Here is a 15,550-nt window from a genome sequence, read left to right as displayed (position 1 = left end):
TTACATTACATTAACTATGACTAACTACTTATAGCCCTTTATCACAAGCATGTCTGAAAGGGCTTTACATAGCATCATCACAGTCATAATACTACATCCTGTATTTACACACAACATAGGTTACATACATCATTTACACACTACACATTTTACATTACCATACTACACAAACCCAGCATGTCTTTAGACTGTGGGAGGAAACCCATGCAAACACCGGGAGAACATGCAAAGTCCCCACGGACTGATTTGAGATTTGAATCCATGGCCTTCCTGCTCGAGGCCACAGTGCTAACCACTGAGCCACCGTGCCGCTGTTGGAAAGCCCTTAGAAGAGCGTTGAGTTGAGTTTTGAAGCTAAAAAGCTTCTAGTTGAAAATCTGAACTTTTCAGAAAGGCACTGTGTCGTCTCCAGCTCAGAGAAAAACCAGAGAGTACGCCCTGCTATACTTTCTGTTGTTGTATAGTCTGAACAAGCTAAGAGCAGGCACAGTCACATCAAATATCTGTTGAGTCACAAAGTACAGACTGGAGAGATGTTACAATACCTTTAGGTGCAGAAGAACATCTGGGAGATGACCATGATCAGCTGAGGTGAAACTTAACTGTAGAGAGAAAGAGAGGGGGAGAGTCTGAGAGAGAGAGAGAGAGACAGAGAGAGAGAGAGAGAGAGGAATAGGGGTGGCCAGAAAGAGGGGAGGGAGAGGGGGAGGAGCAGAGAGAGAGAGAGAGACAGAGAGAGAGGGATAGGGGTGAACAGAAAGAGGGGAGGGAGAGGGGGAGGAGCAGAGAGAGAGAGAGAGAGGGATAGGGGTGAACAGAAAGAGGGGAGGAGCGGAGAGAGAGAGTGAGTGAGTGTGAGAGTCATAGGCACAAACGGATGTGAAACAGTCTGAAGGGAATTTCCACTTCTGTTCACAGCTCTGATGCAGCCACACACAGTCCACAGAGTGCAGGGGAGAACAATAAATAAACAAATAAATGCATAGGCCTACATAAATACATAATACTAGCACTTTACTTGAGAGCTGTACACAATAAAACATACGTCCACACAATGAAATAAACTCTGTGATAATAAACAACAGCATTAGTGACTTGTACAAAAAAAGTTTGTGTCTCTTGTTACCTTTTTAGCTCGGCAGCCTCTTGGCTCCGTGACCGTAGTCGGGAACACGCTGACTTTTATCTGACTTGGCTCGTGTCAAAAGGGGTTAGCTCGGTAACGTAGCTTACGTCCGGACCTCCACTCGGGTGGATTGAGGGAGACGAGGCGAGGAGTAGGCTTGTAAACACAGGAAGTTTTATTCCCATCAGGTTCATGGAACACGGCTTCTTTACTGTACATACAGTGTTGATCTGGACCCACTCAGCTTGGCGATCACTGCTGTAGCTACGTTTAGCATAGACTGTCTTTAGCTGCTTCATACAGGCGTGTGTATCTTCCGCACCGAGAGTTAGACTGACTGTAAGAGAGGTATAGTCCAGGCATTTTACGCAAATATGTGGGTCAACCTCACACTAATTGCAACAAAACCAAACTCAACTGATTTTGTATCCTCAATATGTCCTCAATGAAGGAAAAAAAGTGTTAAGGAAATGTATGAAGGGAAAGTTTTGAAAATGACCTAAATATGATGGTAGCCTACCAAAAACGTTTTTTTTTTTTTTTTTTTTTTTTTTTTATGTGCCATAAATCTCATCACTTATATCCTGTATGTGTTTTTTGCTTCAAAGAGAAGAAGGGGGGGAAAAAAAAAAAAAAGTTAAAAAATAAATAAAAAAACGTCTTTGGTAGCATCATATAGGTCATTTTCAAAACTTTCCCTTCATACATTTCCTTAACACTTTTTTTCCTTCATTGAGGACATATTGAGGATACAAAATCAGTTGAGTTTGTTTTTGTTGCAATTAGTGTGAGGTCAAGTGACATTTTTACTGGACTAGTACGTCACACACACATCTCACGCCCACCAACGTATTTCTTAAAGGGGCCAGGCCAAGCCCTATCCACTGATGCTGCCGCTACTAGTCTTCTGTCCTCCCTCTCCTCAGCCCTTGACTCACTCTGTCCTCTCACTTCTAAACCTGTCAGATCCTGTCCCCCTGCGCCTTGGCTGTCCGAGGCTCTGCGTATCCATCGAGCAGAGCTTCGGGCAGCCGAAAGGAAATGGCATAAATCTCACAACCCTTCAGATCTCTCCGCTTACCACCTCATCCTATCGAACTTCACCACCGCTGTCACCTCTGCAAAATCTTCCTTCTTCATCTCCCAAATCCAGTCCTCTGCCTCCAATCCCAGAAAATTATTCTCCACTTTCTCCTCTCTACTCAACCCTCCCTCCCCTCCTCCCCCCTCCTCCCTCTCCGCTGACGACTTCATGACTTTCTTTTCCAAAAAAATCGATGACATCACCTCCTCCTTCCCCCCCCCAGCCACTAACAACAACTCTCCCATCTGCAACTATAACTCTCTACCCCCTGCCACCACCCTGTCCTCCTTCTCTCCCCTCTCCCCCGATGATGTCCTCAAACTTCTTATGTCCTATCCTGCCACCACCTGCCCCCTGGATCCCATCCCCTCCCCTCTTCTCCAAACCATTTCCTCTGATTTATCCCCCTTCCTCACTTCTTTCATCAACTCCTCCCTGTCCTCTGGTACTGTCCCGGCTGCTCTGAAAACAGCCAGAGTCAAGCCCCTCCTTAAAAAACCTTCCCTTGACCACACCGCCCTCCATAATTACCGCCCTGTCTCTCTCCTCCCCTTCATCTCAAAAACCCTAGAACGTGCAGTATGTCAACAACTCTCTCTTCACCTCACTCAAAACAACCTCCTGGACCCCTTACAATCTGGATTTAAGCCCGCTCACTCCACGGAAACAGCCCTCCTCTCAGTCACCCATGCCCTCCACACAGCCAAAGCCTCCTCCCTCTCCTCTGTCCTTGTCCTTCTTGATCTTTCTGCTGCTTTTGACACGGTTAACCATCACATCCTTCTCTCCACTCTCACTGATCTCGGTATTTCTGGTTCTGCACTCTCATGGTTCACCTCCTATCTCTCCAATCGCACTTATCAGGTTCTTTGGCGTGGGTCCCTCTCTAAAACTTGCACTCTGAACACGGGTGTCCCCCAGGGATCTGTCCTCGGCCCCTTCCTGTTCCTTCTATATGTTAGGTCCCTTGGTCACATAATCACTTCCCACGGTTTCTCCTACCACAGCTATGCAGATGACACTCAACTTTTCCTCTCTTTTCCCCCTTCCGACACCCTAATCCAGTCACGTCTCGCCGCCTGCCTTAATGACATTGTCTCCTGGATGACTGCCCATCATCTTAAACTTAATCTCAACAAAACCGAGCTCCTCTTCCTCCCTGGGAAAGACTGTCCATTCTCTGACCTCTCCATCACTATCAACAACATCATCATACTACCGTCAAATACTGTTAAAAACCTTGGTGTAACATTAGATAACCAGCTATCCAACTCAGCCTTCATCTCAGCAACCGCCCGCTCCTGTAGGTTTTTACTATATAATATTAGAAAGATCCGTCCGTTCCTCACTAGGGAGGCAGCTCAGCTCCTGATCCAGGCACTCGTCCTGTCCCGCCTTGACTACTGTAATGTCCTACTGGCGGGGCTACCTGCCTCGGCCATTCAACCCCTCCAACTCATTCTAAATTCTGCTGCCCGTCTGGTGTTCAACTTACCTAAATTCTCCCATGTCACTCCCCTTTTCCGTGACCTTCACTGGCTCCCCATCTTGGCCCGTATCAAATTCAAGACCATGGTACTGACCTACCGTGCAGTTCACCGGTCAGCCCCGCTCTACTTACAATCCCTGGTCAGCTTCCAATCATCCCACCGTTCCCTCCGCTCCTCCACCTGCACGGCCCGCCTCGCCCCTCCATCGCTACGTGGCCCTGGTGAACGCTTGTCTCGTTCAAGACTGTTCTCCTCCATGGCTCCGCAATGGTGGAATGAACTTCCCCCCTTCGTCATGTTGGCCGAGACACTGCCGATTTTTCGCCGGAGACTAAAAACTTACCTTTTCGGGCTACACCTGGGTCCCTCCGGAATCGGTTAACCCTTATTGATTATATATGGTTTTAGTTATGTTTTCATTGTTTGTATTTCTTTGAATGAATTGTATTGAAATGTGATGTAAGTCGCTTTGGATAAAAGCGTCTGCCAAATGAAATAAAGTAAAGTAAGTAAAGTAAAGTAAAGCCTGCAACACTCTGTATTGTGTTTTTCTACCCCATTTTAGCATGCTACTCGTGGGAGCACCCATGGGGAGCACTTGCAAAACCTTACCTCTCCTCAGCAAGGAAAGCCGTCTGAGGAAAAGCCCGCGGACCGGAAACAAAACAGGAAGTGACATCGCCAAAGTGTCAAGGGTCACATAACAAAACCACACTTAACAAAGTAAAAGCTCCCCAAATAAATAGTATATACAGAAACGGTGTAGGCTACATATGAAAAACAACAACAAAATAGTGACAAAAATGAAAAAGGATTATTGGTGAAATATAAACTAATTAACACATCGGTTACACACACACACACATACATACATCCATACATACACACACACACACACACACACACACACACACACACACACACGCACACACACATAGGCCTACATACCTACTGTAACGATCCCACAAAGCAGTCGATGAGTCAGGATCTTGTTACCGCACTTTATTGTGGATCGCTGTTCACAGGACTACTGTCAGCCGTAGTCCACGCCAAACCAACACCCCACAAACCACACACCCAAACCCCGCTAGCTTCTCCTAGCTTCTCCTAGCTTCTCAGCTCCCAACGCACACAGCCGTCTCCTTCAGGCTCCACACTTCAACAACCCCCGAGCTGTTCCTTGTCCCCGCTCACAGCTCCCCTCCCCCAGCCAATCATAGGTGAACCCCTCTCACTCACCACACCCACTGGCTGTATGCTGCCTTTACGTAACCCCGTAAATCCCCACAGATATGTCAACCCCAGCATCGCCACATTATCTCCTCCCAACAAAGCCAGCGCCCACGCTGGCACCCCCAAAACACACATATCCCTGTACATGTCCCTGTACAATAACACCCAAACATTTACATTTCAACCCGTCACATTTACATTTCAATTCAATTCAACCACCACCATTTACATTATCTTTTTCTTTTTTTCTACATTCATTTCAATTCAACACCATTCCCATCCCCCCTTCAAAGCTTCTGTCCCACCCGAAGCACACTAGTCCCTCTCACCCCCCAGTAGGGTCAGTCCTCCGCAGGGTGACTCTCTTCGGCCTCCCCCCTGTGCCCCACAGTCATCACACGCACTGCAGTAGCTCCGCACATCCTCCTTGTGTTTGTTCCAATAAAAAAGTGCACGAACATGGTGGAGCATCTCCTCAGCCCCCAGATGACCCTGACCGCTGCGGCCCCTGTGCGCTCACCGTAGCACCAATTCCCGCAGGTAGCTGGGCACAACCGTCTGGAACCCCTTTACCCCGTGCCCTGTCCTCTCCAACAGCCCATCTTCATCCAGACGCAGGTCGGTAAACATCTCCCACAGTCCCTTCGTGGCACCGGAAAACATGTGCATCTCCTCCACAGGGGGCCGGCGTCCGATCGCCACCCACGCAAGCATCGGACTGATGTCCGCGTCCTCCACCTGCCTGCGTCTCCACTCACCCACGTCGACATCCATGATGGTCATGTCGTCGTCTGTCAGGTCCACATCTGAACAGTACTCCTCTTCCTCCGCCTCTTGCACTCGCTCGTCTTCCCGTCCCCCTCCCCCAGGGGGCGGCGTGTTCAGGTCAGTGGGGAGAACACAACCGGCAGCGATCTCCACCTCGGCTTCCTGCACAGCAACCGTGGGGGGTGTAGAGCCGCTAGGCTGGGCCGGCACCTCCGGCATTAACCCCTCCCGCTCCCCTGGAGACACGAGCACCGCTCCCCTGACCGTAACAACGTTCTCTTCCTCCCGGCTGCTCACATTCTCCCCAGCCTGTGTCCTTCCTCCGTCCTCCACAGTCTCAGTGCAGTTCCTGGCCAAATGTCCAGGCCTCTTACACGACCAGCAGAGTCTCACCTGCCAGCCGCCTGCACGTCTCTCCTCTCCCGCTGTCCTCTGGTCCTCGACAGCCTCCCGACACTCCCTGGCCAGATGCCCAAACGCTCCACACGACCAGCAGACACCCGGGCGCCCCAGTACCGTTGCTCCGCATCCCTGGTCTGCCCCCCAGTACTGCTGTGGCACCACCTCGCCAGGTGACCATGTCCTCCACAAGTCCAACACTTTCTTTGCGGCTCCTCCGTCCGCCGTTCCCCACGCTGCGTTACCTCCCGCAGTAGCTTCATAAGCTCCTCTGCCCAGGCAGGCGTCATCTCCAACACCCGTCTGATCTCCTGCATCAGGCGGGCCTCCACGCCGGCAAGCACCGAACTGAACTCCTGCTTCAGGCAGGCCTCCATGCCAGCAAGTACCGAGCTGAACTCCAGAGTCGGTAGCTCCTTTTCCCCCCCGTCCACCGACGGGCGTCCACCATCGCGCACCATTCCACGTGGTGTTTGTAGCAGCTAGCACACACAGCTAACCGCCCACGCCAGGTCGAGCCTCCAAGGCGTTAACTTTTACTTCTGACACCAATGTAACGACCCCACAAAGCAGTCGATGAGTCAGGATCTTGTTACCGCACTTTATTGTGGATCGCTATTCCCAGGACTACTGTCAGCTGTAGTCCACGCCAAACCAACACCCCACAAACCACACACCCAAACCCCGCTAGCTTCTCCTAGCTTCTCAGCTCCCAACGCACACAGCCGTCTCCTTCAGGCTCCACACTTCAACAACCCCCGAGTCCCCGCTCACAGCTCCCCTCCCCCAGCCAATCACAGGTGAACCCCTCTCACTCACCACACCCACTGGCTGTATGCTGCCTTTACGTAACCCCGTAAATCCCCACAGATATGTCAACCCCGCGTGATTTCTAACCCCACATAGGATAAGCAATAACCACGCCCTGTGGCGCCGGGATTGGCCAGGAGCATTGAAGCTTGGGACTAAAGCGCCTGGGGTTTTTCATCTTTTAAAATAAAGATGTTTAAAAAACTATTGCTTGTTACATTTTCAGTGCTGTACCTTTTCTCTGGGTAAGAATTGAGCTTGAAATTAACGATATGATACATTACATTATATGAGCTATGAACGTGAACACAACACCGTTTATATTATTGCATGTTTTTGTAGATTGTGTACATTGTGTAGATTACAATTATTATGCTTATTATTATTATTACTATGCTAAGGAAGGTAGGTGACCATAATTCATTTCAATGTCCGCTCTCAATATCGCTGTCTGTTCTCAAGAGCTATTCAGTTGGTTCATGAAATCGCTGGGCTGCGTGCCCTCCAGTGTTGCTCCTGGCCAATCCCGGCACCACAGGGCGTGGTTATTGCTTATCCTATGTGGGGTTAGAAATCACGCGTCAACCCCAGCATCTCCACAATACATACATACATGCATGCATGCATGCATGCATACATACATACATACATATATACATACATACATACATACATACATACATACATACATACATACATACATACACACACACACACACACACACACATACATACATACATACATACATAGGCTACATAAACATACATACATACATACATACATACATACATACACACACACACACACACACAGATACATACATACATACATACACATACGTACATACATACATAAATACATACATACACACACACACACACACACACACACACACACACACACACACATACATACATACATACATACATACATACATAGGCTACACATACATACATACATACATACACACATACACACATACATACATACATACATACATACATACATACATACATACATACATACATACATACATACATACATACATACATACATAAAAAAGAGCCTAGCCAAGGTTTTGGAAAGTCTGCTATTAAAGCACATTACAAAAAATCACGCTGCTTGTCAATGTCACTCCTCCTACCCCTTCTCCTGGCTGGAGGATCTTCAAACTCCGCTGCTGCCAGAATTGCCAATAATCCGGCTGTCATGTTTACAGTGTGAACAATCAACAACAACAACAAACAGATGAAACTAGCTGGCTACCGTCTTACCCTGCTAGCCGGGCGCTTCTCGCTCATACTGAGCATTAGCGCCCGGGGACCCACGTAGCATTTCCAATCAGACCAGCGCGCCGCTCTCGCATCTAGGTCTTAAAAGAATCCTTACCTGAGCCAGAAACTTGAAGTGATGACGCTATCTGATGCTTAACATCCTCTTCTTCTAAATAACAGATGTTGCCGCTTCCAACTTGTTGCATAAAATCCACTTTTATGCCTTTGATATCAAAAAGTCCTTGATGCAATACCATTCCGGAAGTGTGGGGGGCAGTAGTGTAAACAGTGTGTCACTGTCCGTACTGCCCCCCACACTTCCTGAATGGTATTGCATCAAGGGGCCCCCCTTCCCCCCATATTTACTTTTTCAATTTTTCATTCATAAGAACAAAAACAAGCTCAGACACAGGAAGAAGAAGAAAAAAACATTCATTATCAACATTCCACCGTTCCAACATTGCTCAGGACCATGTTGGAGTCACAGTAGATTGATTGCGTGCACATGCTTATGATTCACATATACAACCTCATTCTCATGTGGGGCCCTTATAGAGACACTGCGTAACGCGTCATCATTCAGAAACCACGCCCAATACGGGGGAAAACAGAACCCCCCCCCTCCAATCCTGGCGTTCTCCTATGTCACGTGCATGGTTGCGTGTTGCACACAAAGATCGTGTATACAGAAGATGAACACTCCAACTTACTTCCTTGACACCTAAATCCACATTTTCTTCTCGCCAATTCTCAATGGCTTCCTTGTTTTGCTCGGGAGTACAAAAAAACTTTAATTGGCAATTTTTTTACATTTGTTGTGTGCGCAGCCCACCACACAACAGCTTTTAGCTATGTTTAATTCAAGGACAATGACGCTGGTGAATGGAAGTGAACGGACCGACTTCCCCCGTGATGGGCGTGGCCTATTTCTTGCAGTGCCTCTATTCACCTTACTCACCACGCCCACTTTTTCTCTCTTCCGCGTTCAACACAAACGTATTTGTTCTTCCGGTTCAGCGCTAGTTGCCTTCTGTGGCTTTTGTGGTTAGCCACTAGTTAGTTATGTTATATGGCAGTAAAATGCCACTGAATGACCAAATTGATAATAACTTTTAACCATTTCGAGTAACACTGTTTCCATACGGATCAACAGCGTTAGTTTGTTGTTTATAACGTGGCTATATTCATAACGTTTCTATCTCGGATGCGTTATTTCGAATCGCACATAGGTTACGCTAGTGGGTTTCAGGACGCAACAGCCTCGACTCCACTAACGTCAACTTAAGAGCACAATATTCCTGGAATGCAAGTTTAACTAAACAGTTACATATCCTCTGCATTCTACATAAAATTAAGATATTACGGGTTGTTTTATTTTGCATGTTACATACGTATTGGCCAAGATATGTTAGTTTATGGCGGAGTAATTCTGCCAGTTTAGATGCGGACTGTGCGCAGCCATCTTGCCTGCGGAGTTTTTGGCAAGTCAAAACGGAAATACTATTACGGAATGACGTAATGCGGAAGCGTCCATGTGTGGGCAAAGAATAAGGTGAATAGCAAGAATGAGTGCAGTCAATTGTGCCGATTAGATTGGGGAAACCGGACATTGCTGCAAATTGCCTTTTAATGTTGACCTGTTCTCCCACAGTGTAAAGGGATACCTGATGAATCCACTGTGTTTCTAGCCTGTGTGATTGATTATTAATCACGGGTAATGGGTTGGGTCTTATATTGTGATTAATCTTGATTTAGGAATGGGATATTAAGTGGATAAGCTAAAAAGCACTGCTGCCACCACCTTTCTTTAGCCTATAGGGTCCGGTGTCAGATACCTGAGATACCAACGAGGTAAGACAATTATATGCCATTTATTTTGGATTGGACAGGATCAATTCAGACACAGCATAGAAACCCAAGGCTGAGAACTGGCCACTCCTCAACATGCCCCCCCCAGACAAGTCCCCCCCCCCCAGCCTACCAGCCACCCTCTGTATAGATAGACTAAAGAAGATCAATCACAGCAAGCCAAACCACCCCTTGTAAAACACACCATCGCAGTAAAACACGCGATCACACATGTAATGTTGCAGAGAGCATTTTAGCAAACACACTTAGCTTAATGCATTAAGAGCAGGTTTAGGTCACACACAGGATTTTATCCTATAGGTATAGGCACACTTTAATTCACACTAGAGAGGCGCACATAGGCTAGCCAGGGTGGGACACACCTGTAACTCTCCTATGCCTCTAGCTAACTGTCAGTCCCCACCGGTTCTCAGAGGCTGTCGATGTTAGTTAAGAAGTGTTTTAATTCAATTAATGTTGAGGTACAGGGTTAGGGTTAGGGCACAGTATAAATGTACAGATGTTTTAAAAACAAGCTTGAATATGAAAGGAGGGAAACGCTCACAATTGCTGCTATTTATATAAGAAACCTATATATACAGTAGCCTATGTATATACTATATAGCCTGTTATAATATGTATAATACATGATACTATATGATACTATATAGCCTGGTATATGTATAATACATGATACTATATGATACTATATAGCCTGGTATATGTATAATACATGATACTATATGGAGGAGGGGCTGCAGGACCAGGTGAATAGTTGGGCTCAGCAGCACCACCCAGTGGCTCCTGTGTTAAACTGTGTTTAAAATATGTTGAGAAAACGCGAAGGATGCTCAGATCCCATCTTCACTCACAATGATGTTTGGAATTTAACTTTTTCTTTTATGTCTGTTTTCTCATGTATTCTAGTAGTAAGTATAACATACTAATATTTGGGTTTGGCTAGCTAGAGGGCTACCATACCATACCATTGTCTGTATTAGCTTAGATATGCTTTTTTTATTGTCTCTTCTGTCTCTATTCTCTATTATTTGTCTTAGCTTAGATCTGCTTTTGATTCTCTTGTATGTTATTTTATCTTGTGTCTTTGTATTTTAATAATTGTCCATCATGTCATAGTACCCTCCAGGCTGGTAAGCAAACTCAGGGACCTGGGACTAAACACAGCGATGTGCGACTGGATCCTGGACTTCCTGACAGACCGCCGCCAGGTGGTGAGGGTGGGCAACCTCACCTCCTCCCCGCTGACCATCAGCATAGGAGCGCCCCAGGGGTGCGTCTCCAGCCCCTTCTGGTACGACCTCTACACCCACGACTGCGTGGCGACTCAAACTTCAAACACCATCGTGAAGTTTGCAGACGACACAGCAGTCGTGGGGCTGATCTCGGGGGGCGACGAGACGGCCTACAGAGAGGAGGTGAGGGTCCTGGAACAATGGTGCCAGGACAACCACCTCTCTCTGAACGTCTCCAAGACCAAGGAGATCATTGTGGACTACAGGAGAGGGGGGGGCACACACCCCCCAATCACCATCAACGGCACAGTGGTGGAAAGGGTGGACAGCTTCAAGTACCTGGGAGTCAACATCCACCAGGACCTGACCTGGGCCGGCCACACCGCCACTGTTGTCAAAAAGGCCCAACAGCGAATACACGGACTCAGGCGCCTGAAGAAGTTTGGGCTAAGGAAAGAAATCCTCAGGGACTTCTACAGAGGCACCATTGAAAGCCTGCTGACTGGCTGCTTCACCACCTGGTATGGGAACTGTACCACCATGGACCGCAGGGCGCTACGGAGGGTGAGGCGCGCGGCCCAGCACGTAACAGGAGACGAGTTGCCAGAACTGCACGAACTGTATAACCAGCGGTGCCTCAGGAGGTCCCTGAAGATCATCAAAGACACAAACCATCCCCACAACAGCCTGTTCTCCCTGCTACCCTCAGGGAGGAGATACAGGGTTCCAAAAGCACGCACAAATCGCTTGAGGAACAGTTTCTTCCCGCAGGCCACGAGACTCCTTAACATACACAAATAGTGTAGTAGTCGTACCGTACCGTACTGCAGCTGCTACCACTATGTATGCCTAATGTTCAATTGTATGTCTAACAAGGTACATGCTATTTGCACCTGTATGTCAATTACGTCGAATTTAAAATGTCTAAACACGTCTAACGTATGCACAATGCCTAATGTTTAATTGTATGTTTAATAAGGTACATGCTATTTGCACTGTATGTCAAATACGTCGAATTAAAATGTCCGAACACGTCTAACGTATGCACATGACATGTGCACCTATGTGCAATGAACATGCCACTGACTTGTCTTATCGCTATTCTTTGCCTATTGCTGCTTAGTATTGCTTATTGATGCCTATTTCTTATTGCCTATTGCTCATTGCTTGTTGCCTATTTGTACTATGTCGTAAACGGAGTCCACAGCACAAGAATTTCACACGTGATACTTGTACCATGGAGTGACAATAAAAATCTTGAATCTTGAATCTTGAATCTTGAATCTTGTTTTTGTCTTGGACCCCAGGCAGACTAGCTGTCGCCCAGGCGGCAGCTAATGGGGATCTTTTTTAATAAACAAATACACACTGGTGCTGGAAGTTGTGTTGGAGGACCAGTAGGAGGTGCTCTTCCCTCTAGTCTCATGAATAATATCCCCATCCCCAATGCCCCAGGGCAGAGACAGTGTGACTCTGCCTGTGACAGCAACAGTGAGGCAAGGTGTAACCCCGGTGCCCTGGCTAAATACCCACACCGCCCATCCTTCCATCATGGCCACCTAATCATCCCTCATTCATTACAGGGTGCTACACTTCACCCACGTGGGTGCTACACATCACCCAGGTGGGTGCTACACATCACCCAGGTGGGTGCTACACATCACCCACGTGGGTGCTACACATCACCCACGTGGGTGCTACACATCACCCAGGTGGGTGCTACACATCACCCAGGTGGGTGCTACACATCACCCAGGTGGGTGCTACACATCACCCACGTGGGTGCTACACATCACCCACGTGGGTGCTACACATCACCCAGGTGGGTGCTACACATCACCCACGTGGGTGCTACACATCACCCACGTGGGTGCTACACATCACCCACGTGGGTGCTACACATCACCCACGTGGGTGCTACACATCACCCAGGTGGGTGCTACACATCACCCAGGTGGGTGCTACACTTCACCCACATGGGTGCTACACATCACCCAGGTGGGTGCTACACATCACCCAGGTGGGTGCTACACATCACCCAGGTGGGTGCTACACATCACCCACATGGGTGCTACACATCACCCACGTGGGTGCTACACATCACCCAAGTGGGTGCTACACATCACCCACGTGGGTGCTACACATCGGTGGTGGATGAGTTGATCGAGACCCCCCTCCCGTGATATGTGAAGTGCTTTGAGCATCTAGAAAGGTGCTATATAAATGGCACAAAATGGCATATTCATATTTTTCCAATGTCACATGCATTTACTACCAATATGGTGCTTTACTCTACCTTGACTGTGGCTGACTGTCATATAATCACCTGGCAATTTATTACGATCACCTGTTATTTTCCTACTAAGATGGCTCTGTGGTGATGGAACAGAATACTCTTTACTTGTATTGTACATGTAATTGAATTATATCAAATACAAATGTGATATAATACAGGCATAGAAATATAATGTCATATCAAGGCAAAACTGTAATACTGATATACAGAGTTATAGTGTGAAATATGAAATGTATCAAATTTGGTGTCATAGCTCCCATAAACGATCAATATTAAAAAACCAAAGAACATGGCATTGTTTTCCTCTTATAAGTGTTTATTGTTCATGTGAAAGAGATTCAGATTGTGACAGAATATGTATTTAGATCAGAATGTCCGTTACTCCATTCATTCTCTTAATTGAATTCACACATTCATTATCTCAATTAAGAGTTATAACGCATTCATTCTCTTAATTTAAGGTTATAACACATTCATTATCTTAATTGAAGGTTATAACACACTGCTTGCTGTTATTATTCTAGATTTGACACAGTTACTAAAGTGCAGACTGTTAGCAAAAGGGGTAAAGAGCAAGATCTCAACTCCTTTAAATAATTTACATAAAGTTAATATCTCATATAGAAAAATACTAATATGCAATGACTTTGAGATACACTTGGCCGGGCTGTTACTGTAATACTGTATGTCATTGTCAAGTATACTCTTACTGTAATATTCTATGTCATTGTCAAGTACTCTTTCCAGACATTTTCCTTTCAGTGTAACTATTGTGTTCTTGATCATCCCATGGGGCGTAAGGACATTTGTAAAAGCATTATAAAAAAGAGGTTTACTTGGATAAACCAAGTGATTCAGCTATAATCAGAATCATGAGAGACCATAGAACATTTCACTCCGACCAAAACTGTTTTGTTTTTTAGTTTTGGTCCGAGTGAAATGTTCTATGGTGAAGTAAAACTCTTTTTTTATGAGGATTTTATGAAACGTCTATGGGGAGTTTAGCTATACATGGCTGGACTAAAGAGGCCATGACTTTGGGCATAGACTTTGACTATACATGAGCAGTGTTTCCCCTACTATTCTACAGGCCTGGCGGGCCCGCCAGGCCAATGGCGCTCCCGCCAGGCCAACGGCGCCCCCGCCAGACCAGAAAAAATTTAGATTTTTTTTTCTTTTTCTTTTTCTGCTCTCCCCAAAATCTCAATAAACCTTTATGGCATACTATTACTACTGGTGTTGACAGTGTTGACAGTAATAGAAGATGCCAAATCATTCAAAACAATAAGCATTTTGCTTTTAGGAGCATTGCGCCAGCGTGCAGCTTTGTTCCAAAATGTTGTTGCCTGGGAAATGCACATCCCATAATACAACTGTTCACATCGCATCACATAATAGTATGATGATACTTGGGATGCCATTGCGAACATAGATGCGAACAGGTCAGCTAAAAGTTTAGCGTTGCCAGCGAGGGCCCCCACCGTTGCAGTCGGGGTACGTTTTGAAATCCCTCCAGGCCTGAAGATCTTTCTAGGGGAAACACTGCATGAGTCTATCAAAGCAGCAATCAAATGAAATAGGAAAGCTTCAGGAGGACCCAAACTTCCCAGTTCCAGAAATGTCCTTAATGATTTATTCACTAAGGGCCAATGAAGGGCTGCTATTAAACATTAATAAAGGCATTAATAATCCAAGTATAATAATATGAAGATTTATTCAGAGCTCCATAAGTAAATACAAGTCTCTGCAGCCATGTGTAAAACAACCTCCAAAGCTTTGGGTTGAGACCCCAAAATGAGTTGTAAGTTGTTCCATTGGAGGTCAAAGTTCAGCAATAGAGGAGAGCAAGGCCACTAAGAGACCAGCGTTCCCCAAAACAAAGGCAGCCAACATGGAGGACTTAATGATGGGCTCCTGGAAGGGAAAGGATAAGTGTAGAGTCAGCAAGTAGCAAAAACTTTCTAAAAT

At 46.4% G+C, this 15,550-nt stretch overlaps 1 protein-coding gene across 1 annotated transcript in view; it reads right to left on the bottom strand.

Moving 5' to 3' along the window:
* Positions 1–15,403: 15,403 nt before the first annotated feature.
* The window catches only part of frrs1a (ferric-chelate reductase 1a), a gene marked incomplete at both ends in the record, with an annotated part of 27,101 nt that continues 26,954 nt past the window's right edge, over positions 15,404–15,550 (bottom strand). The window contains one exon of the mRNA XM_083653964.1: positions 15,404–15,496. Coding sequence (XP_083510090.1) covers positions 15,404–15,496 — 93 coding nt within the window. The remainder of the gene's footprint in view (positions 15,497–15,550) is intronic.

This window comes from Poromitra crassiceps (assembly GCF_964638095.1).
Source record: "Poromitra crassiceps genome assembly, chromosome: 17".
Classification (NCBI taxonomy): Eukaryota; Metazoa; Chordata; class Actinopteri; order Beryciformes; family Melamphaidae; genus Poromitra; species Poromitra crassiceps.
Note: the sequence above shows the minus strand (reverse complement) of the source record. Positions and strands in the feature narration are given on the sequence as shown.